Consider the following 22,695-nt stretch of genomic DNA (forward strand, 5'->3'; position numbering starts at 1 on the left):
TGGCCATGGGGAGAGGGGCAATAAACATCACTCATGGTCACTGTGAGGTGCGGGGGAAGGGGGCCAAGCGGCTAGCCCACTGGCTGCCTGGCCACACATTGTCAGTATCATCGAGCAGTGCATGACCTGTGCGGATAGCCCTTCCCAGGGTACCATTCATCAAGTCCTCACTTTGGCCCCACACCCACACCCACAGCACAACATTTCACCTTCCACATAGGCGTTGACGTTGCCCAGGTGCATGATGGGGAGGGCGGCGCGCGCCGACAGCGCGGCGTGGGTGTGCATCAGGCCCACCATGCCCGCCGCCGGCTCGGCGTGCCCTGTCCACGATTTGGCCGCCTGGAGGAGGAGGGGGTTACCCTCCGCGCGGCCTTCCACCAGCGCGGCCGCGGCAGCGCCGATCTCAATGGGGTCGCCCAGCGGCGTCCCCGTGCCGTGCATCTGAAGGGCGGTGACCTCGGCCGCAGCGGCCAAAGCCCAGCGTAGCGCGCCGCGCATGACCTCCTGCTGCGCGGGGCCGTTGGGAGCGGTGAGCGTGGAGGAGCGGCCGTCCTGGTTCACCGCCGTGCCGCGGATGAGGGCCAAGGGTACGGCAACCAGGCGCCCGCTCACGCCCGTCGCCGCCTCGGGTACGGTGACCAGTGCCATGCCCGCAGCGTCAGAGCGCGCGTAGCCGTCGGCGTCAGGGCTCAGCGTCTTGCAGCGCCCGTCGGCCGCCAGCATGCCAGCCTTCTGCAGCATGGCCGTGGTGCTCGGGTGGATGAGCAGGTTGACGGCACCGTTGATCGCCGCGCTGTTCAAGCCCAGTCGCAGGCTGCTCGCCGCTTGGTGCAGGCTGTGTTGAATAGGGGGGGTGGAGGGGGTGGGAGGGGGGTGGGAAGGTTGAGCTGCGGGCAGGGCTGAGAGGGGCTTCGTATCCAAGTCGAATGCCTTGCCTTGATGGGATTTGTATGAATCCATAGACAACAGACACCCCCGCGGAACCCTGTGCAGTGGTCAGAAAACGCACCCTCGCTCACCTGACCAGGGACGATGAGCAGGCGGTGTCAATGGGGAAAGACGGCCCAGTGAAGCCGTAGTGGTAGGACAGCCGCCCCGCCGTTACCGACAGGCTGACAGTGCCGGTGGCAGAGTACGGAGTGAAGGCGGGAAGGTGGTTGGACACCAACATCCTGTACTCCGTGGAGGAGACACCCTGCAGCAAGACGGGGTTGAGAACGGGGGATTTTTGGGAGGCTGGTCTGGGAGGAATGGGACATAGGCCGCTATAATGGTGCAGGGGTTCATCACCAAGACACCCCCCCACTCACGATGAAAACGCCCGTGTCGGTGGGTGCCGACTGCCCGGCGAGGACTTGGGCGCTGAGCTCCAGAAGCAGGCGCTGCTGGGGGTCCATGGAGATGGCCTCGTTGGCATTGAACTTGAAGGCCGCAATGTCAAACAGATCAATGTCCTCCAGGAAGGAAGAGAACCTGGGGTGGGGGGAGATTTTTGGGGGGCGAGATGTGAGGGGAGAAGGGGAGGGAAATGTGACGGTGACCATGCACAGGAGATGTATCTGAGATCCACCACACCCATCACATGCATTGCCGGCAACTGCTCCTCAAAGCCTGCCACACGCTGCAGCATCTGGCTTTGCCAAACCCAGCACATCCGCTGCCCACCTTGCCGGCGCAGTGCCCAGGGTCTGCGCCTGCTCCTGGAGGTCCCAGCGCTCCAACGGCACAACCCCACTCCCGTCTGCCTCGGCCAGGCTCAGGTTCAGGATGTCCTGTGTGGTGGTGGCAGGGAGGTGAGGGGGAGTGCGGTGTAAGGTGAAGTGTGGCTTCTAAACCAAGTGCATTGCCAAGTGTAGTGGATGTGAGACCCACTACAGAACGAGGGTATAACACTGCAAATGAGGCTCCACACCCCTCCTGAAACACACACCTTGGGCAGGCGCGAGGCCAGGGAGACGAGGGGGAAGTCCTGGGAGGCCCGGACCGCGCCGACCTCGGCCAGGCTCAGCATGCTCAGCTCGTCCTCCAGCGTCCCCAGGAAGCTACCCTCCGGCTCCACCGTGTCGGCAATGAACCCGGCCAGGGCCTGCGCGGTGGGGTAGTCGAAGACCAGCGTCCCCGGCAGGCCGACGCCAAAGGCGGCCTGCAGGCTGTTGCGCAGCTCCACCGCCGCCAGCGAGTCCAGGCCGACAGACATGAGGGGCGCGTCCACGTCCACCTCGCCGCCGCCCAGCACCTCGCCGATGACCTCGGACACTGTGGAAAGCACGGAACCGCGGTCTAGCAGGGCGCTGGCACGCGAGGCGGGGCGCGGCGCGGCGCCCGGAGCGTCGCCGCCGGCGCGGGCCACCTCGCCTGCGATGTGGCCTGCCAGCGCGGTCACGGTGGGGTAGTCGAAGACCAGGGTGCCCGGCAACCCCAGACCGAACGCGGCCTGCAGGCTGTTGCGCAGCTCCACCGCGCCCAGCGAGTCCAGGCCGGCAGACATGAGGGGCGCGTCAGGCTCCACCTCGGCCCCCAGCACCTCGCCCACGACCTGCGCCACGCTCCCGCGGATGACCATGATGTCGACGGCAGGCGCGGCGCGGGGTGGCGCGGCAGACCCTCGGTGGGCCCTGCCGGCGCCGTGGGCGCCCTGGGCGCGCGGCACTTGGCCAGCGACGAAGCCCACCAGCGCAGATACCGTCGGGTAATCAAACACCAGGGTGCCCGGCAGCTGCATGCCCAGCGTGGACTGCAGCGTGTTCCGGAACTCCACAGCCGCCAGCGAGTCCAGCCCGGCCGCCATCAGCGGCGCGTCGGGCTCCAGGGTCTGGCCCAGCACGCCCGCCAGGGCCTCCTGGATGCCGGTCATGATGGCGGCCGTGCTGACCGCTGCTGCCACGGCGGGCGCCGCCGAGCTCGCCTGGCCGGCGCGGGACGCGGGCCGGCGAGCGGCTGCTCCTGCCGCCGCTGGCACGTCGGCCAGCAAGCGGGCGTAGATGGAGTGGGTGCCCGCTCCGCGCTGCGCCAGCGCCGCCAGGCGCGGCAGGTGGAAGGGCACGGCCACCAAGACGGCCGGTGTGGAGGCCAGGGCCCTGACCAGGGTGCGCAGCCCCTGTCCGGGGTCGACCATGCCCATGCCCATGCGCTCAACGCGCAGGGCGGTGGAGCGGTCCTGGGCTGCCATGCCGCTGCCGGCCCAGGCGCCCCACTGGATGCTGGTGGAGGGCAAACCCTGCGTCGGAAGATGGAGTTGGTGGGGGGGTTGGTGTGGGGCAGCGATGGAGCCGTGGTGCTTGAGAAAATGTGGATGTGGAAGCACAGCCTTGGCCAGGCGCAGCCGTCCTCCCCCAGCTAGGTCACTCTCTGATCAACAACCACCCACCCTCCCTCCTCACCTGGGCCTGCGCCAGCTCGGCAGCCGCATCCAGCACCGAGTTGGCTGCCGAGTAAGTGACCTGCCCTGGCGACCCCAGCAGCGCCGCCACGGAGGAGAAGAGGACCTGCTGGGAGGCGGGAAGGAAAGCGAGGCCGGCACGCAGCGCCTCCGCGCTGGACGTCTTGGCGCCAAACACGCGACGCAGCGCCGAGGGGGTCTGGTTGCCCACGATGGCGTCCGCCAGGAAGCCAGCTGCGTGCAGTACGGCCAGGGGCTCTGCGCCTTCCGCGGCCAGTAGGTGCACGGCGTCGGCCGCCACAGCCGCGTCGCCAGAGGTCACGACCAGGCTGGAGACGGCGGTGGCGTCGGTTGGTAGGCCTGCCAGCAGCGGCGCGGCGTCACTGCTGCTGCCCAGCCGCCCAGCCCGCCCAACCAGGGTGCAGGTGGTGGCGCCGCCCGCGCTCCCGGTGAGGATCGCCTCGGTCATGAGCCGGCCCAGGCTGCCCGTGCCTCCCGTGATGAGGAAGCGCGGGGCGGCAGATGCCAGAGAAACACGGGCCTTTGATTCCGCCAAGGGCGGCCCGGCGGCAAGGCCCGGTGTCTGCTGCGTGCGCCCCCTGAGGGCCAGGCCGTGCGCATCGACGCCGGCATCGACGGCCGCGCCCCCAAAAACAAGGACGTCGAGCGCGGTGGGGCGCTGGGCACGCTGCGCGTCGTCGCTGTCGATGGTCGTGTAGCGTGGCCCGGGGGCTTCCAGTGCCAGGGCCTTGAGCATGCCGCGCAGCAGCGCGGTCGTTGCATTGCCGGTGAAAGGCCCGGCGCCGGGGCGGGCACGCGACTCCAGAGCCACCGAGGGGGGGCCCTGCGAGGCTGCCGCCGCCTGCAGGCCTGCCAGAGCCATGATCGCGGCGTGCTGGGTGGAGACCCCCTGTGCCAGATCAAATGCGGAGGCAGTGGGGCGGGCAGAGGAGAGCCCCCCCGCCACCACGACGCTGGTCTCCCAGACGGTGTGGTACTCCAGCGCCGTGCTGGCAGCAGCTGCCTGCGGAGAACCACCGGAGGCGCGCCGCGCAGCGGCGCCCAGCTCCCTGGCCTCCAGGCCCTGGACGCCCGCCGACCTCCCCGCCGCGCTCTCCACCCAGTAGTCGTTGAGGGCGGAGGTCGTGGACTGGGAGACCGGCGCGCAGCCCGCGGCCAGGACGGGCGCGGGCACGACGCTGGGCGCCGCCGCCACGCGGTAGGCGGCGATGCCGGCGGGGATGCGCAGGGCGCTGGCGTCCAGCGCGCCCAGGTGGAAGGCGTTGTCCAGTGCGGCGGCGTCCAGCCCCGCGCCGCCCACCCGCCCATCCGGCCTGAGGCAGGTGATGGTGCCGACGGGCCCGCCCGAGCCCGCTGCCTCGACAGAGAGAGGGAGCAGGGCAGTGACGGTGCCAGATGGGGTTGCTGGTGCCGTTGAGACCCCGGCACCAATGTCCCCGAGGTAGATTGAAGCCAGCAGGCCGTAAGCATGGTCGCGCGGACGGGAGCCCGCGCGGCTGCTGCTCAGGCGCACACGCCCCGACCCAGCGTCCACCGAGCAGCAGAGCAGGTGCTGGTGCGCGCGGGCACCTTGTGCGCCGGCCTGCAGCAGCTCCAGGGCGGCGGGGATGGTCACCTGCAGCACGGCCTGAGCGCCGTCTCGCGCGCCGCCGGCAGCGGCTGCCGCAGCTGCGGCGGCGCACTCCAGGAAGGCGGCCGCGGGGAGGATGGGGCGGCCGCCGACGGCGTGGTCGCGCAGGGCGGCGAGCTTGGGTGCCGACAGGTCGGCGGCAAAGGTGACGGTGCCGGTGCGGGGGTCCAGGGCCAGCACCCCGCCCAGGAGCGCGTGCGGCTCGGCCAGGACCCAGAAGCGCCGGGCCTCGAAAGCTGGCGCAGGCGGCAGAACAGGTGCGAGGGCTGCGCCGGCTCCCGCCTGCAGCAGCACATGTGCGTTGGTGCCCTGGAAGGCAAAGGCCGAGGCCCCCGCGGTGACGGCGGCGGCCGCCGGCGCACGCATGGGCGCCGCGCCGGGCTGGCGCGGCATGGAGTAGACCCCGGGCTCGCTCACCACCGCCGCGACGTGCGCGTTGGGCGTGCGCAGGTGCAGCACCGGGAGCGCCAGCGCCTGCGTCATCGCCTGGTGCAGCTGGGCGACGCCCATGATGCCGGAGGCTGGCTCCGAGTGGCCCAGCTGGGACTTGGAGGCCAGCAGACGCAGCGGGGCACCGGCGCCGGCCCGCCCTGCGCCCAGCAGCTCCGACACGGCGCCCAGCTCGATGGGGTCGCCCAGCTGCGTCCCCGTGCCGTGCAGCTGCACGGTGGAGACGGCCGCCGGCAGCAGGCTCGCGGCCGCCAGCGCGGCTCGGATCACGTCCTGCTGGCTGGGGCCGTTGGGCGCGGTGAGGGAGCTGGCGCGGCCTCCCTGGTTGACGGCGCTGCCCACCAGGAAGGCGAGCACGGAGGCATCGATGGGAGCGCAACTGAGCAGCGCCACCGCCGCCGCCTGGAGGTGTGTGTGGTGTGGTTGTGGTGGTGGTGGGGGGGGGGGGTGAGGAAAGTAGGGCAGTGGATGAGCATGCATGGTTTCCATGGACATCGAGATGGAGCTCCCATGCTTGCTGTGCCACCCCTGACTCCGCCCAAACTCAAAGCAAATCGCCACATCCTTCCACGAGCGGCCCCGCCAAAAGCACAGTCCAAACCCGACACAATCCCACCTCTGAGCGGACGTAGCCATCCCCCGCGGCGTCTAGGGCCTTGCAACGCCCGTCCGGCGCCAGCATGCCCGCCTTGCGGAACATGGCGGAGGTGGCCGGGGCCAGCATCATGTTGATGCCGCCCGCCAGCGCGGCGTCGATGGCGCCCCCCGCGCCGCGCGTCAGCCCCTCCTGCGCGGCGTTGGCGGCCACGAGGGAGGAGGAGCAGGCGGTGTCCACCGCCACCGCAGGACCCTTGAGGCCGTGGTGGAAGGCGACGCGGCCGGGGCAGACGGACAGCACCGCGCCCTGCGCGGTGTAGGCCGAGATGGGAAGGCCGCCGGCCTGCGCCAGCTGGCCGTACTCGGTCCAGGAAATGCCCATGAAGACGCCGGTGCGGGGGAGGGGGGCGCCGTGAAGGCCCTGGGAACCCAGCAGGGCCTGGGTGGCCAAGGAGAGCACCAGGCGGTGCTGAGGGTCCATGATCGTGGCCTCCGCCACAGACATGCCGTATGCCGCGGCGTCAAACACCTCGATCTCGCTCATGAACGCACCAAACTGGTGGTTTGCACAGCGGTTGGGAGGGGTGAGGGATGGGCGGGATTGGGGGGACGACGACAGGCATCTGCCTCGGCCAGCGGAGTCTTGCGACCTCAAAAGCATTGCATCACCTCCCCAACCTCCAACACCACAATCCTGCACCCACCTGGGGTGAGAGCGTGTAGGGGTCTCCGCTGGCCAGCTCGGCCCTGTCGAGGTCCCAGCGCGACAGCGGCACCTTGTGAACCGCGTCCTGCAGCGCCACTATGGCCTGGGTCCCTGGACTGGCGTGCAGGATGTCGCCCTGCAGGCCCTGGCTGACCATCGCCACCAGCGCGATCGGTCTGGCCGCGGGCGAGGCAGCAGGCCGGGCGCGCAGCCCGCGCGATGGAGCCTCGCCGTCGCTGGCCTCCCCGTCGCTGTCGGAGGGGACGTCGCCGTCCTCATCAACCTCGGGCATGGGCGCCGCACCATCCCCTCCTGCGCCCTGCTTCTTCAGCAGCGCGGTGGACAGGTAGTCGCCGACGGCGCGCAGGGAGGGGTAGTCAAAGATGAGCGTGCCGGGCATGCTCATGCCCAGGCGCTGACTCAGCATGTTGGCAAATTCCACAGAGCCCAGAGAGTCCAGCCCGGCGGCCATGAGGGGCTCGTCCTCCCCGACCCCGGGGCCGACCACCTCTGCGGCGGCCGCGGCCACGGTCGCCGCGACCTGGGCGCGCAGCGCGGCAGCGTCGGGCGCGGCCGTGCCGGCGCCACCCTTGTTGGCGTCCACGCCGCGCTTCCTGCGCCCACCTGCAGCGGCGCCGATGGGGGCGACCAGGGCAGGTGGTGCCGACGCCTCGAACTCGGCATACATGGTTGGCACGGGCCCCCTTGCCTGCTCGGGCCCCGTCCAGGGCGCCAGGTAGGTGTCCCAGCTGAAGGCATTAACCGCGATCTGGGGCACAGCGTGCACAGCGCGCAGGGAGGCGCCCAGCGCCAGCATGCCCTGCTCCGCCGAGATGGCGCCCTGGCCGATGCGGTCCAGCCGCTTCAGCACCGCCTGGGATGCCATGCCTGGGTGATGGGGGGGAGTGGGGGGGATGGATTGGTGTCTTTGTTCAAGTATGCTGATTGACGGTGCGCCAAGAGGAGAAGCCGATGGAGGGCAGGAGGCTGGAAAGGGCAGGTGATTTTCTGAGTGCGGCAGCCACTCCACAAGATACCCACATCACAACCATGCTCTCCCATCACAATATCTCATTGAAATAAACCCCTCTCTCCACAAAAGATCCCCACCTGAGGAGGCCCAAGCTCCCCACTGCACGGCGGTCGCGTTCGCGCCCGAGGCCATCTGGGCGTGCGCCCAGGCATCCAGGGCTGCGTTGGCCGCGGCGTAGTTGCCCTGCCCGGCCGCGCCCAGCAGGGAGGCCACGGAGGAGAAGAGCAGGGTGGCGGCCAGGGGCCCCGGCGCCTCGCGCAAGGCGTGCAGCGGCCCCAGCTTGGGCGCCAGCACACGCCTGACCGAGTCGGCGGTCTGCTGGGCCAGCAGCGAGTCGCGCAGGATGCCGGCGGCGTGCAGCAGCGTCGTGATGGGCAGCCCTTCCAGCACCCCACCACACACCAGGCCCTGGAGGTCGGCAGGCACCGATGCGTCTACGGCCGCGAGCGTCATGCTGGCCGGGGAGGCCAGCAGGCCAATCGGAGCGGCCTCACCGGTGCGCCCAGACCTGCTGAGCAGCACCAGGTGGCGTGCAGCGTGCGTGGCCGCCGCCCAGTCGGCCATGGCCAGGCCCAGGCCCCCCGTCCCGCCGGTGACGGCGATGCCGCCGCCCGCGGCGCGGCCGGGGAGGGCGCCCGCCTCGCCGGCGCCGACCACCACCTTGCCGACGTGCGTGGCCTGCACCATCTGACGGAAGGCGCCCGCCAGCGCGCCCAGGCCGTGGGCGATGCTGCGCAGCGGGGCCAGCGCGCCGGAGGCCAGGGCGCTGGAGATGCGGGCCAAGGTGGACTGGATGATGGGGGCGGGGAGGAAGTCCACCGCCAGCAGCGAGTACCCAACGTCGGGACGCTCTGTGCCCGGGGGGGTGGGGGGATGGTGAGTAGGGTGTACGAAGGCGACACAGTGGGGTAAAGGGGCCCCTCAAATGGGGGCCACTGGTTCGTGTGAAGGGGTCCAGGGGGAGGTGCATGGATCAGGGCCTGTCCAAGCACCGAGCACCCCTTATATCATGACCCACCCTGAGCGACACGCCCCGCGCTCCAGATGTCGCGCTTGCTGATCTCCACAAAGCGCCCGCTGGCATTCAGGGCCGCTAGGGACCCTGCCACCATGCCGGAGGAGGTGAGGCTGTTGAGTACCACGTCCACGCCCCCCAGCTCGGCGACCTCCGAGACAAAGGCGGTGTCACGGGAGTTGAGGACCTCGTGCGCGCCCAGACTGCGCAGGAGGGCGCGCTTGGAGGCGCCGCCTGCCGTGGCCACCGCCACCCCGCCCGCCGCCGCCGCGACCTGCACGGCCGCGAGACCCACGCCGCCGGCGGCGGCGTGCACCAGCACCCGCTCGCCGGGGCGCAGGGCCGCCGCGGAGTGCAGCGCCAGGACCACCGTGATGAAGACGGTGGGCGTGGTGGCCGCCTGCTCGTAGGAGAGCTGGGCTGGGAGGGGGTGCAGCGTGGCGGCGGGGGACACCACGGCGGTGCCCAAACAGCCATGCGCCAGCCCAAACACCGCTTCGCCTGTTGATTGTTTTGAGAGTGGAGGGAATGGAGGCGGGAGTGTTGGGTATGGGGATGAGGAGGGGCAGGGTAAGTCCTATACACACACACACACACACACACTCGAATACACAAAGAGCACCTACCAGGTTTGAGGTGGGTCACGGCCGACCCGATCCTCAGTACGACCCCGGAACAGTCCGAGCCGGGCATGCCAGGGTCTCCCGGGTACATGCCCAGCACATTTAGCACGTCCCTGTGGGATGAGAGGGTGGGGGCGGGTCTCAGTGGGGAATGCGGGACCAGGTTCCCATAAGATGCATTGCCATGCGGCCACATCTTGTCACTTCGCCGCTCCCCGGGGCACCCCACCTGAAGTTGATGCCCACGGCCTTCACGGACACCAGCACCTCGTGGGGCTTCAGCACCACTCGGTCGGCATCCAAGGGCACGGCGGTGAGGCTGGCCAGGGACCCCCGGGGTTGGGGCTGGACCTGCACCAGCTCGCGCGAGGGCGCCGGCGCCGCGCTGCGCAGCAGGCGGGGCAGGCGCGTCAGCGCGGCCCCGTGCCGCGTGGTGTTCAGGATGCCACGGCTCAGCAGATTCTCTGCTGGGATGTCGAGGGCAAGAGCCTCGGCGCCGACGTCCAGCGAGAAGGCGCAGCCGGCGTGCTCGCTGGCCGCGACGCGCAGCAGGCCCTCGCCCGCCGCGCTCAGCGCCTGGGTCTTCAACGTTGAGCCCGGGGCCCCGACAGGGACGGACTCTGGCGCCGAGGCGTACACGGCGCCGTGATCGTTCCCGGCAAACGTCTGCAGGGCCTCCAGCACGGCCGGCAGCGCGACGCTGGGGTCGCGTGCGGCGGGCACGGCGATGCCGCCCAGATGAGTAGAAATGGACAGGCGCTCAGGCACACCAACCTCAACCCGCCCCTTTGCTGGCTGGACCACCTGCTCCCACTCGACGGCGTACAGGAAGTCGGCCGGCTGCAGCGCGCGGTCCGCGGCGGTCTTGGCGCGCGGGCGCACGACCTTGGTCTCCAGGCCGGCCAGGCGCGCGGCACCGCGGCCCAAGTTCAGCCTGAACCCGGCAACCGTGAGCTCCTCGTCCGGGACGCCGTGCACGCCGTCGGTACTCGCCGCCAGGGCCTGCACCTCGGGGCGGGGCGCGCGCGCGTCGGCGCCGTAGGCCGCCAGGGCCACGGGCACCTTTGCACCTGTGCCCGGCGCGGCAACGCCCAGGTGCAGCGCGGAGTCCATGGCCGGGGGCGGGACGATGTAGCCGTCCGATGCGCGGCCGGGCGGCAGCGCCACAGAGCCGAGCGCGGTGCCGGGCGCGGCGCGGCACAGCGCGACCAGCGCGGCGCGGCCCAGCAGCAGGCGCTTGGCGGCGGCCACGCGCGCCGAGGCGGCCGAGGCGGCCGCCAATTCCACGACCGCGCCGTGCTCTCCTGAGGCGTGCTGCGCACGTTGCGCTCCCTTGGTGCGGCTGGACAGCGTCCAGGCGCCCAGGGAAGGCCGCACGTCCACGGTCAAGACCGGCAACGCTCCGGGCTCGGCCAGCACCAGGGGGCCCGAGATGGCCATGGCCGCGACATGCACGCTGCGCTCCTCGCCGCCCAGCGCCCAGCCGGCGGCCAGCGCGGTCTCGGCCATCCCCGCGGCGGGGAAGAGCACGCGGCCGAACACAGCGTGGTGGGCGTAGGCGCCCAGCCGCGCCGAGGCCAGGCTGCACTCCAGGCGCACGCGCAGCTCGCCGCCGCGGCGGGCGGAGGCGCTGGCGTTGCTCAGCAGGGCGTGCGGCGCGGGCACGATCCAGGAGCGGGCCTCCTGCCACGGGGCGTCACGTCCAGCCACCATCCAGACGTCGGTGGCGCCGCCCGCCTGGCCGGCGCCGGGGCTCAGCAGCGCGTGCGCGTTGGTGCCCTGGAAGGCGAATGCCGACACGCCGCCCAGTGGCACGCTGCTGACGCCGCTGTACGCGCTGGGCACCGGCTGGCGAGGGGCCAGGGTGCGGCAAGCGGGGCCGCCCCGCGCGGTGGCGGCCAGCGCGCTGTCGACGTAGGGGTTGACGTGGACGAGGTAGGGCAGCGGGTCGGCCCCAGCCTGGCCCAGGGTCAGGGCCAGCCGCGTCAGGCCCACGATGCCGGCGGCGGGCTCGGCGTGGCCCATGAAGGCCTTGGCGGCCGTCAGCGTCAGCGGCGCGCCGCGCGGGCCGCCGTTCTTGGAGGACGCGCGCAGCAGCAGGGCTGCCGCCGCGCCGATCTCGATGGGGTCGCCCAGCGGCGTGCCTGCGGGGCGGGGGACGGGTTCAGGGGTGAGCTTGTGTGTAGCGCACAGCTTCAGAATGAAAAGTTGACCTCGATCAACCACGTCACCATTCTACTAGCCAGACCGCCACCAGGGACGCAATGCATCCAACACCCCGATCCCAGACACACCTGTGCCGTGCATCTGCAGGTGCCCCACAGCCCCAGGCTCGAGCCCGCCGGCCCTCAGGGCCAGCTGCACGACCTCCTGCTGGCTGGGTCCGTTGGGCGCGGTCAGGCTGGAGGACCTGCCGTCCTGGTTGACCGCCGAGCCGACCAGCACGGACAGGGCGGTCCAGCCACCGTCTGTGGTGAGGGGTGGAGGGATCCAAGCAAAGGTGAGCAAAGGAGCGGGGATGAAAAGGGGTCGGAAGACATTCCCTGCAACTCCATTGTGGGAAACCACAGTTTTCTGAAATGTTGCAGCTGTCGTAACACTGGACCTGCAGGTGCCCACCCCTGGACCTCCTCGGCTCACCGGTGGGGTGCACAAGGGAGGCGTGGGTGAGCATGATGGCTCCCACTCCCTCAGCCCTCACATAGCCATCTGTGTCAGGGATGGCGAGGGAATGGTGACGGGAAGGAAAGTAGCAATTACAAACACACCCACTGCTGCAAGCACCAAGTGAGATGCGCGCCAGGCTGCAGGGCATGACACCTTCACGAGCATATCGCGATGAAGCCAGAGATCTGGCTTGCAAGTCTCGCAACCCACCACCTGCACAGAGTCTCAAGCAAGCACAGGCCACACCCTCAACCCCACACCCTCAACCCATTCCAAAACACCAACCCCGCTTGCACCTGCCGCCGCATCAAGGGTCTTGCAGCGCCCCTCCTCCGACAGCATGCCGGCGCGCAGGCAGGCCTGCGTCCAGCTGTGCACCAGCGTGAGATTCACCCCCAGGCTGGCAGCGGCCCGGCTCTCGCCGCGCTCCAGCGCAGCGGCCGCCAGGTGGGTGGTGACCAGGGAGGAGGAGCAGGCGGTGTCCACCGACAGCGCCCCGCCCTTGAAGCCGTAGGTGTAGGCAATGCGGCCGGGGGCGACGGACAGGTGCGCCCCCGTGGCATAGTAGGTGTTCAGCGCGGCGGCACCGGTCTCCAGGCTGATGCGGGCGTACTCCAGCTGGGACACGCCCACATAGACCGAGGTCTCGCGCGAGAATTCGGAGAGGGCCAGGTGCGAGGCATAGGCCTCGCCAAAGCTCTCCATGGCCAGACGCTGCGTGTGGGTTGGATTGGTGCGCGTGTGAGTTTGCGTAGGTTTACTGTGCTGGGGTGAAGTAAGAGCATTGCAGGGATGCAACAGAGCCGTTGGTACTTGAGCATCGGGGGCAGCCATGTTGCATGGGCGTTGAGGCCATCCTGTACGGACGCTAGATTACTGCCCATCACCCATCCCATCCTATCTACCTGCTGGGGGTCCATGAGCAGCGACTCGGCAGCAGATATGGAGAAGGCAGCGGCGTCAAACGTGTCCACATCCGACAGGAACGAGCCGAATGAGTTGTTGAGCTCTGCGGTGTTGAATGGGCCAGATGAGAGTGAGGTGGAGGCACTCCTTGCACGAGGAGTACAACAGGCATTGGATGTAGGGGTGTGAAGACCTGATGTGAATGCCAATAAACTGTTTGTAGCGGGCGTGGAATAAAACAGCGCAGGCTTGGCAAGCCACCACAGAGAGATGCTGCAATAAACCCGGGCAGACGCGGCCCCGAGCATATAACATTGTGTCCCTGGCATCGGTCAGCTGCAAGTACCATCTCCTCACTCAAGAGTTCAGAACCCCCCCTCCCCCAACCACACACCACCACAGCACCTCTGAGGTTGTAGGAGGGCGCCAGATCCACATCCCAGCGCTCCAGCGGCACCGGCGTGATCCGGTCGTTGTGAACGCGTGTGCCCTGGGCCAGCTTGCCGCCAGGGACGGCGTGCGACTGGCCGGTGACGACGCAGACGGGTCTGGCCGGCGCGTCGGGCTCCAAAACGAGCGCGACCGGCACCTGCGAGGTCGCAGCAGCAGGCGCAATCTCAGCGCGCTGCTGCTGCTGGGCCAGAGCAGGTGCCAGGCCGGCGTCCACGATGAAGGCTGCCATCTCGGCAGGGGAGGGGTAGTCGAACGCCAGGGTGCCCGGCAGCTCCGCGCCGAGCGCAGCCTCCAGCGCGGAGACCAGCTGAACCGCGGCGCTGGAAGAAACGCCGGCCGCCATGAGCGGGGTGTCGGCCTGCAGATCCTCCCCGTGCCCCACCAAATCTGCCACCGCACGCAGGATCTCCGCCTGCACTGCAGTCAGGGGGGGAGAGGAGGGAGGGGCGGAAGGGGCCTGAATGGTACTAGAAGAACGCACCTGACTGGCCGCGGTTTGCTCGACTGCGGCAGGGCCCGCCAGCGCCACCTCGGCATCGATGAAGTCCGCCACCTCGCGCACGGACGGGTAGTCGAAGACCAGGGTGCCCGGCAGCTCCAGTCCCAGCGCGGTCTCCAGGGCAGTCACCAGCTGGACCGCGGCGGTCGAGGAGAGGCCCGCCGACATCAGGGGCTCATCCAAGTCCAGGGAGGCAGGGGATACGCCCAGCAGGTGCGCCGTGGCCTGCCCCACGACCGCCAGGCTGGAGGGGCGGGGGCCAGGCTTGGCCGTGACGGTTGACGGCCCATGGCGGGGCGCCGGTGGCGGCGCAAACATGGCTGTGGGAGGGGCCGGGGTGGCAACCTCTCCGCGAGTCTCCTCGCACAGAAAGTCCACCAGCTCCTGGACGGAGGGGTAGTCGAAGACGAGGGTGGCGGGGAGGGTGAGGCCCAGCGCGACCTCCAGCCCCGCCCCGAACTGCACGGCGGCCGTGGAGGACAGCCCCGCTGCCATGAGCGGCTCGTCGTCGGCCACGGCCGCGGCGGCCTCCGTGCCCAGGATCGCGCTCAGCGCACGCCGCACGGCGGCCTCCAGACCCTTCCTCTCCGGACCGGCCGCGGCGGGCGGGGTGGCAGGGACCTCAGTGGCGGCCGCAGACGCCGGCGCCGAGGGAACGGCGGCGCCGGCGGTCTTCTCCGAAGCGAACGCCTTTTCCTCCTCTGCAGCCGCCGGCAGGAGGACGGCCGCATAGGGCGGCAGCAGCTCGCGCGCGGCGGAGAGCGCGGTGCGCAGCCGCACGCGGTCGCCCGCCAGGAAGCTGGCCGGGTCCAGGCACAGGACCACCAGGTCGGCGCCCAGCGCGTCGACGCGCAGCTGGACGGGCGCCAGCGCCGCGTCGTCGGGGCGGAAGAGCGCGACCAGGGCCAGCGCGCGCGCGCCGCGGTCCAGCGCGGCCGCCACGACGTGCTCCAGGTCGGCGGGCTGCAACGCCACCAGCACGTAGGCCATGGAGGGGAAGATGTCTTTCCCCGGCTCCACGCCCACGCCGGCGTCCAGTGTCAGGACGGGCAGGTCCCCGCCGGCGGCCGCCGCCAGCTGGAAGCCGGCCTCTGCCACGCTCACGCTCCTGGGCGCCGGGGCTGCAGCGGACGCCGGGGTGGGAGCGGGACACGTCCCGCCGGCCCCGAAGCGTTCGCGCAGCTCAGTCTTCAGGATCTTGCCCGACCCTGCGGCGGCGGGTGATTTGCCGAGGGGTTTGAGGGCCTTGAGAGCGGCACATGATGTGCATGGTCAGGGTGCATGGCAACATCCCCCCCACCTGCATGCAAACCATCCTCCTGGAGCAAAACCATACCATCCTTGCAGAGCCCCGCACTGCACGCCCTCTGCCTGGGAAACAGCCAACAACAGCTCACCGGTGACGGGCATGGCGTCCAGGATGTGCACCGCGCTGGGCACCTTGTACTCCGCCAGGCGCTCGGCGCACCAGGCGATGAGCGCGGCGGGGTCCGGGCGGGGCTGGACGCTGGGGTCGAGGGTCACCGCCGCGCCCACCAGCTCGCCCATCACGCGGCTGGCGACGCCGAAGACGGCCGCGGCGCGCACGGCGGGGTGGGCGTGCAGCACGCTTTCCACCTCGGTGGTGTAAACGTTCTCGCCGCCCACCAGCAGCATGTCCTTCACGCGGTCCACCACGCGGATGCAGGCGCGAGGGGCGTGCACCCCCAGGTCCCCGGTGCGGAACCAGCCGTCGGGGGTGAAGGCGTCGGCCTGGGCCTCGGGCAGGTTGTAGTAGCCCTGGAACACCGTCTCGCCTCGCACCACCACCTCCCCCGTCTGGCGTGATGGAAGGGGGGGTGTCGGGGGCAGTCAGGGTCCCGAGGTGCGGGGGGGATGGTCTGCGACTGATCAAGCACAGGAGACCCTTCCCCTGGCGCCAGCCTCAGCGCCGGGCGAGGGGCATCCCACCTTGTCGGAGTCGGTGGGGATGTCGGCCCCGGCCTCATCCACCAGCTTGACGTCCACCAGCACAAAGGGACGCCCACTGCTGCACACGTAGGCGAGCTGCTCCTCCACTGTGCGGAGAGGAAGGGGGTGGCGACTGTCGTGGGTGAGGTGGAGAGGGCATGGGCTGGTGCTTCTGGAAAGGCGCCAAGTCATGCATCATAAACTCTCCTGCACACCAGCAGGAACAAGGTGGTGCTTTGCTGAATGCAGCCCTACAACCACACCTCAGTCCAACCTCCTGGCCCAGCAACTCACCGGTCATGCCCGCCGCGTCCTCTGGCAGGATGCTCATGCAGATCTTGCCGCAGGTCTCCGTCATCCCGTAGGAGAGGAAGAACTCGCACCCAAACACCTGGGGAGGCGAGGCCAGCGAGGATGGGTATGACGGCGCAGGCGGCGTGGGATTGGGCGATAGCATGCAGAGCAACTTTGGCTGTGCTACTGTCCAAGTGGACAGACGAAGATGAGTTCACGTGAGGGCCTCACCGCAATGGCCCGGGCCACTACGGCCGGGGACTGGGGCGAGCCGCCGCAGGAGACGAGGCGCAGGCAGCTCAGGTCCAGCTGCTCGACCAGGGGGTTGTTGACCAGCATGGTGATCATGGTTGCCGCCACGTTGCTGCAGCTCACTCGCTCGCGCTCTAGGTCAAGCAATGGATGGGAGGGTCATAGGGGGCAAGGGAATACCCATGGTGAGATCTAGCCGTCTTGACCGTTTCCTCGACCGTTCCGGGTACTGGCACGCGGGTGCATGTAAGCGTCGCGCAACTCCCCGCTCCCACCCGCAACCCAGCGGGTGCTGACAGCGCCAAGCAATGCTCGCTGTCTCACCAATGGTCAGCAGCGTGTCGACGGGGGTGAAGGAGGGCAGGATGACGTGGCGGCCGCCCACCAGGGTGATGGCGTACACCGCAAACACATCCACCAGATGGAACATGGGCGCAAAGTGGCCCCACACCTCGTACGGGCCCAGGTTCATGTCTAGTGGGTAGGAGAGAGTGGGGTGAGAAAGAGGGGGAGGACATGAGGGGAGAAGATGGGATGCCCCACATTGAAACGGCTCTGCCATGCTTCAACATCATCTGCCTGATGTGTCCCTTTCCCAGCACTGCTCCCCCTCCCTTGCTCCCCCCACTGCCTATTCTCACCAACGCCTCTGCCTCGCCTCACCCTGAATGGTGCCCAGTGCATGTTGCAGCACGATGCGCTGACTCAGCATCACGCCCTTGGGCTTGCCCGTCGTGCCAGAGGTGTAGTAGAGGTGGAAGTTGTCCTCGCCTGCGTTCTCCCTGTCCAGACCCAGCCCTGCGACGGTCTCAAGCCCGATGTCCAGCAGGGAATCTATGACGCTGGCGTAATCAAAGGCCTGCAGGTAGGGTAGCGTGTCGTATATGTCAGCGAAGGAGGCCAAAGGGAGGACAAGGCGGCCTCTGGCTGCAGTCACTGCAAGAATTTCACCCTCAGAAACAAGGGTGAGATAGTGTTGTGACCCTACCACACAATTCAGTCGCTCGCTCACCTCGATGCCTGAGGGCAGCACGGCAGATGCCAGGGCCTGCTCGCCCGCCTGGCCCCCCTCCACATCCAGCCAAAGCAAGGGGGCGCTGGGCACCGACAGGCCGCCGCCGGAGTCGGCCTGCACTGCATTCAACGCGGTGAGCAGGCTGGAGGCCAGGGAGGTGTCTGCCACGATGGCGGCCGGGTCGGAGTTCTCCAGGATGTAGGCCATCTCCGGCGGTGCCAGGTGGACGTTGATGTTGACCACCACGGCGTGCAGGGCGGCTGCGGCAAAATGGGCCTCCATCACGCCCAGGCTGTTCCGGGAGGCGACGGCCACCCGGTCGCCCCGGCCCACGCCCTGGGAGGCCAGGAAGGCCGCCAGGGCCGCGGCCCGGGCGTGCAGGGAGGCGTAGGAGTGCAGGGCGCCGGAGCCCACGTCCACCACTGCCAGGGCGTCGGGTTGGGCCCTGGCCGTGTTGGCCAGGACTTGCCAGCAGTCGGCCAGCGGCCACTGTCCGGCATCGGGGGGGTCCCCCATTTTTTGGATTTTCAGTTACTTTTTGCTACCTGCGTGGTGTACAAGGGGAGATAGGCGTGAGGCAGGCGCGATCGGGAAAAGTCGTTCCCGGTTCAAACCCACGGCCATGTTCGCGGCGGGATGGCGAGAGGAGCCCGAAGAATGCAGCGAGCCGCGGCAGGCAATTATGAAATAGGCTATCAGTGCGTTCTGGATCCAATGCCGCATCGCCAGCGCCAGCTTCGGGTCGCACCAGGTGTGTATGAGTTGCAGTGGTGTTGTCGGCCTGGCGCGGTGGTAAGGCGGACAGGTCCCTTCTCTCCCCGATCAACGTCAATGCAATGCAATGGCGATGTAATGGTTTCGGAGGGGGGGTGCGAGGGCCGGAGGGCGGGATGTTGTAGCGCAGGCTCGGACCTGCAAACGCTTGGAGCTAATCCGTGTGGTCAAGCTCTTTCCATTTCATCCCTGAACCCCACTTGCAACATTGGGCTCACCCTTCGTGAACACCACCAGGAGCGCTGTGTGGCATCTGTGGGCTTACATATCCATCCGGGCATTGCTATGTATCCTTAAGAAGACATTGCTACTTGCAGAGAATTCTTGGCAGGCATTTTGCCCGGGCAATAGGCCTCCTTCATCCCATACAGCATGGAGGCTGGACACATTGAATTCATACACAGCCCACAATTACCATCCTGTTGTGATTGCATGATCCCTGGTCACAGTTGAGGTATTGCTGGACTTTGCAATATTCATATCTGCATCTGCAGTTGTGATGAGTTACTCGGCCCCTGCCCCAACTTTTACATCGTGGCGCGAAAATCCTCCTCCTCGGGTTTCCGCTATAAACCTCATCACGTTCTCGTAGATTGCCGTGCTGACAACATCTCATTCGTAATTGACCAAGAGGAACACAACTCTATTTTGGCTGGTCGCGACCCAGCACCCGAGAGCAGCGATGTCCCTGTTCGGTCGGGCGTCCGTCGCGAGCCTGCGCCACATCAAACTGCGCGGCGCGCACGCCGACAAGGGCAGCTTCTTCCAGCAGGGACACAACACACCAAAGGGGCAGCTGTTCGGAGAGTCTCCCCTGAAGCCGGGGGAGAAGCGGCACTGGGAGTCTTGGGAGGGCCCTTGGTGAGTACATTTGTTGGCCAGCAGGATGTAAAATGGGGACTCGGGCACGTCTGTATACTCGGCTTGATGGCAGGAGAGCCTGAAGGTGGCCCTGACACTGCGGGTAGGCCCAAGAAGTCGGTTCACAACTTGCTCCCAGTGTTGGGCATCTCACAAACCCCCATCAACCCTCTGCAGGTACTTCACCTTTGGAGCAGCAGCAGCCATTCTATTCTTCGGCCTGAAGGCGCGCCCAGACAGCAGTCTTACCCACTGGGCAGACAAGGAGGCAGAGAAGAGGGTGGAGAGCGCCCTGAGCTCCTGAGGACAGGATGGCACTGCCCAAGGGAGCAGGTCGCAGGCAAAATGGAGCACAGCAGAAATCCCGGAAGCCTGTGAGCAGGGTTTATTGGCTGCCCTGTTACATAGGATCATGACGTTCCCATGCCGCTCGTCCCTCCTGGAGTCCCACCCAGACCGGGTCGGGGGGGGGGGGGGGGGGGGGGCACCTATCCTGTAAGGCTGAACTGTGTACTTCCAGATCTATGTTGCATGCTGTACACCCAGCAGCCATGCTAGAGGTCCCCAGGACATGACTACGCGTGGCATGTCAAAGACATAGATCTGTTGCTACAGGGTGAGTCGCAAGGGACTCGCTTCTTCAGGGGTTCAGCATTCATCAGCGATTGGGCAGCCATGCACCAGAACCGTGTGGTCACACAAGGAGTGGGAAGCCTCTCATTCAGCAAATAAAGTCTAGAAAGCACGGCCAGCGGCCACGCTCTGCTTGATCTTGGCAATGGCCTTCCCAGGGTTCAGTCCTGTTGAGAAAAAGAAGGTGTGGTGGGTAAGGGTGAGTGAGCAGTCTCCCTGGGAGGGATGTTTACAATCTTCATTGGATACATCTCATACACATCGGCAAGTATTCCTGCGTCGATATCACTCAAGCAGGCTCCCAAACGGCCAGATGAAATCATACCAACCCCTCCAAAATACAACACTAGTCCCCCAAAGTGGACACGCAACTTTTATTCCAACCCCACCTCCCCCTCCCCCGCCTCCCTGCTCACCCTTGGGGCAGACGGTGGCACAGTTCATGATGGTCTTGCAGCGGTACAGCTTGAACTGGTCGTCCAGATCGGCCAGGCGCTGCGTGGTGGCCTCATCCCGGCTGTCGATGACCCAGCGGTAGGCCTGGAGCAGGACGGCGGGCCCCAGGTACTTGTCAGAGTTCCACCAGTAGGAGGGGCAGGAGGTGGAGCAGCAGGCGCAGAGGATGCACTCGTACAGCCCATCCAGCTTGGCCCGGTCCTCCTTGGTCTGGCGGTGCTCCAGGCCGTCGGCGGGCTTGGGCTTGAGCAGGAAGGGCTTGATGGATTTGTACTGGGCGTAGAAGTTGGCCATGTCCACCACCAGGTCCCGGATGACGAACATGTGGGGGAGGGGGGCCACGCGGGTCACGGCCGAGGGGTCGCGCTCCACCTTTGTCAGGCACGCCAGCCCGTTCTTGCCGTCGATGTGGGCACCTATCCTGTAAGGCTGAACTGTGTACTTCCCAGATCTATGTTGCATGCTGTACACCCAGCAGCCATGCTAGAGGTCCCCAGGACATGACTACGCGTGGCATGTCAAAGACATAGATCTGTTGCTACAGGGTGAGTCGCAAGGGACTCGCTTCTTCAGGGGTTCAGCATTCATCAGCGATTGGGCAGCCATGCACCAGAACCGTGTGGTCACACAAGGAGTGGGAAGCCTCTCATTCAGCAAATAAAGTCTAGAAAGCACGGCCAGCGGCCACGCTCTGCTTGATCTTGGCAATGGCCTTCCCAGGGTTCAGTCCTGTTGAGAAAAAGAAGGTGTGGTGGGTAAGGGTGAGTGAGCAGTCTCCCTGGGAGGGATGTTTACAATCTTCATTGGATACATCTCATACACATCGGCAAGTATTCCTGCGTCGATATCACTCAAGCAGGCTCCCAAACGGCCAGATGAAATCATACCAACCCCTCCAAAATACAACACTAGTCCCCCAAAGTGGACACGCAACTTTTATTCCAACCCCACCTCCCCCTCCCCCGCCTCCCTGCTCACCCTTGGGGCAGACGGTGGCACAGTTCATGATGGTCTTGCAGCGGTACAGCTTGAACTGGTCGTCCAGATCGGCCAGGCGCTGCGTGGTGGCCTCATCCCGGCTGTCGATGACCCAGCGGTAGGCCTGGAGCAGGACGGCGGGCCCCAGGTACTTGTCAGAGTTCCACCAGTAGGAGGGGCAGGAGGTGGAGCAGCAGGCGCAGAGGATGCACTCGTACAGCCCATCCAGCTTGGCCCGGTCCTCCTTGGTCTGGCGGTGCTCCAGGCCGTCGGCGGGCTTGGGCTTGAGCAGGAAGGGCTTGATGGATTTGTACTGGGCGTAGAAGTTGGCCATGTCCACCACCAGGTCCCGGATGACGAACATGTGGGGGAGGGGGGCCACGCGGGTCACGGCCGAGGGGTCGCGCTCCACCTTTGTCAGGCACGCCAGCCCGTTCTTGCCGTCGATGTTCATGGCGCAGGAGCCGCAGATGCCCTCGCGACAGGAACGGCGCAGGGACAGGCTCGAGTCGTGGTCGTCCTTGATCTTCAGCAGGACGTCCAGCATCATGGGGCCGCACCTGGGCGAGGGGAGGACGCACGGTGCCGGAAGTTTGCGAGTGAACACCGCCGCTGGTTCGTTTCAGTCAAACCCCAGGCTGGGTGCTGAGCCGCGTGTCGCAAGGGATGGGAACAGTCAGCCATCCACTCACGAGTTGATGTCGACCTTGTATGTCTGGTATTTCGGAGCCTCGCCATCGTCTGGGTTCCACCGGTACACCAGGAACTCCTTCTCCACAACCGGCTTGGCAGCTGCAGCTGGGGTGGCAGCCGATGTGGCTGCTGCTCGTACGAATCCAATTTCGGGTGCCGCGCGGGCTGCACCCCTGGCCAGCGCCCTGCTAAGGGACAGCATGGCGGGGCAGTCAAGTTGGGCGCTCTGGCCTCACTAGCTCGACGTGCAATTCCCAGCCACGATTCGAGTAATCTTTCCCGATTTTAAGGTGGTTGGTTTACTCGATCCGAGTTCGGTGGAGCACATAGCTCTGGGTTTCTTTAGTAACCAGGCAATGAGTGGAGTAACACACGCGGCGATTCCAGGTTTCCAAATCGACTTCCGTAGGGCGCCATGGTGACAACGTGGAAGAAAACACATTCTCACGAGGGACCTGAACGTCCATGTTGCAATGTAGTGTTTCAAACTGCCAGATGAGAAGATGTTGATGTCCTATGGCCCTCGAGGGAGGGTGTTTGCAGCGGCACGACCAGCTGGATACCTGACACCGAAACCCCATCGATCGTATGCCAGAATCTCAAGCACACGGGCTCGAGCGACCAATGATTACCAGGCATGGATTCTAGGGGTCTTTCTCGTACCATCGATGCGGGAGATACAGCTGAGTGCTTCTTAGTCGACACTGTGCGCATTGACGCCATTCTCCCCTCCGCAGGACTTGCTGCATGAGCTCGTGGAATTGAGCGACGAACAGCTAGAGGCGTGGAGCCACTCCCACGCCGACT

The 22,695-nt window shown here is 67.1% G+C and overlaps 4 protein-coding genes across 4 annotated transcripts in view; 1 reads left to right on the forward strand and 3 right to left on the reverse strand.

Annotated features, from left to right (window-relative positions):
* F751_4316 (Polyketide synthase PksN) overlaps positions 1-18,009 on the reverse strand; it is a gene marked incomplete at both ends in the record, with an annotated part of 66,181 nt that extends 48,172 nt beyond the window's left edge. The window contains 30 exons of the mRNA XM_011403588.1: positions 210-838; positions 1,023-1,198; positions 1,314-1,476; positions 1,669-1,775; positions 1,934-2,842; positions 2,963-3,220; positions 3,384-5,342; positions 5,436-5,885; positions 6,100-6,636; positions 6,785-7,674; positions 7,897-8,227; positions 8,480-8,670; positions 8,838-8,985; positions 9,157-9,335; positions 9,461-9,570; positions 9,687-10,459; positions 10,709-11,601; positions 11,752-11,925; positions 12,098-12,166; positions 12,421-12,838; positions 13,030-13,133; positions 13,436-13,895; positions 13,965-15,190; positions 15,380-15,800; positions 15,933-16,039; positions 16,227-16,323; positions 16,458-16,612; positions 16,803-16,952; positions 17,142-17,337; positions 17,491-18,009. Coding sequence (XP_011401890.1) covers positions 210-838; positions 1,023-1,198; positions 1,314-1,476; positions 1,669-1,775; positions 1,934-2,842; positions 2,963-3,220; positions 3,384-5,342; positions 5,436-5,885; positions 6,100-6,636; positions 6,785-7,674; positions 7,897-8,227; positions 8,480-8,670; positions 8,838-8,985; positions 9,157-9,335; positions 9,461-9,570; positions 9,687-10,459; positions 10,709-11,601; positions 11,752-11,925; positions 12,098-12,166; positions 12,421-12,838; positions 13,030-13,133; positions 13,436-13,895; positions 13,965-15,190; positions 15,380-15,800; positions 15,933-16,039; positions 16,227-16,323; positions 16,458-16,612; positions 16,803-16,952; positions 17,142-17,337; positions 17,491-18,009 — 12,799 coding nt within the window. The remainder of the gene's footprint in view (positions 1-209; positions 839-1,022; positions 1,199-1,313; positions 1,477-1,668; positions 1,776-1,933; positions 2,843-2,962; positions 3,221-3,383; positions 5,343-5,435; positions 5,886-6,099; positions 6,637-6,784; positions 7,675-7,896; positions 8,228-8,479; positions 8,671-8,837; positions 8,986-9,156; positions 9,336-9,460; positions 9,571-9,686; positions 10,460-10,708; positions 11,602-11,751; positions 11,926-12,097; positions 12,167-12,420; positions 12,839-13,029; positions 13,134-13,435; positions 13,896-13,964; positions 15,191-15,379; positions 15,801-15,932; positions 16,040-16,226; positions 16,324-16,457; positions 16,613-16,802; positions 16,953-17,141; positions 17,338-17,490) is intronic.
* Positions 18,010-18,949: 940 nt separating this feature from the next.
* F751_4318 (hypothetical protein) lies at positions 18,950-19,432 on the forward strand (the record flags this gene model as incomplete). The annotated part of the gene is made up of 2 exons (XM_011403590.1): positions 18,950-19,128; positions 19,306-19,432. 2 exons carry the CDS (start codon positions 18,950-18,952, stop codon positions 19,430-19,432), a joined length of 306 nt encoding a protein of 101 aa, XP_011401892.1.
* A 431-nt stretch (positions 19,433-19,863) lies between these two features.
* On the reverse strand, positions 19,864-20,679 carry F751_4319 (Succinate dehydrogenase [ubiquinone] iron-sulfur subunit 2, mitochondrial; the record flags this gene model as incomplete). Its single annotated transcript, XM_011403591.1, has 2 exons — positions 19,864-19,928; positions 20,178-20,679. The coding sequence occupies 2 exons, from the start codon at positions 20,677-20,679 to the stop codon at positions 19,864-19,866; spliced, it is 567 nt and encodes a 188-aa protein (XP_011401893.1).
* Positions 20,680-20,881: 202 nt separating this feature from the next.
* F751_4320 (Succinate dehydrogenase [ubiquinone] iron-sulfur subunit, mitochondrial) lies at positions 20,882-22,090 on the reverse strand (the record flags this gene model as incomplete). Its single annotated transcript, XM_011403592.1, has 3 exons — positions 20,882-20,946; positions 21,196-21,755; positions 21,888-22,090. 3 exons carry the CDS (start codon positions 22,088-22,090, stop codon positions 20,882-20,884), a joined length of 828 nt encoding a protein of 275 aa, XP_011401894.1.
* Between the last annotated feature and the right edge of the window lie 605 nt (positions 22,091-22,695).

The sequence above is a fragment of the Auxenochlorella protothecoides genome, assembly GCF_000733215.1.
Source record: "Auxenochlorella protothecoides strain 0710 unplaced genomic scaffold scaffold50, whole genome shotgun sequence".
Taxonomy (NCBI): domain Eukaryota; kingdom Viridiplantae; phylum Chlorophyta; class Trebouxiophyceae; order Chlorellales; family Chlorellaceae; genus Auxenochlorella; species Auxenochlorella protothecoides.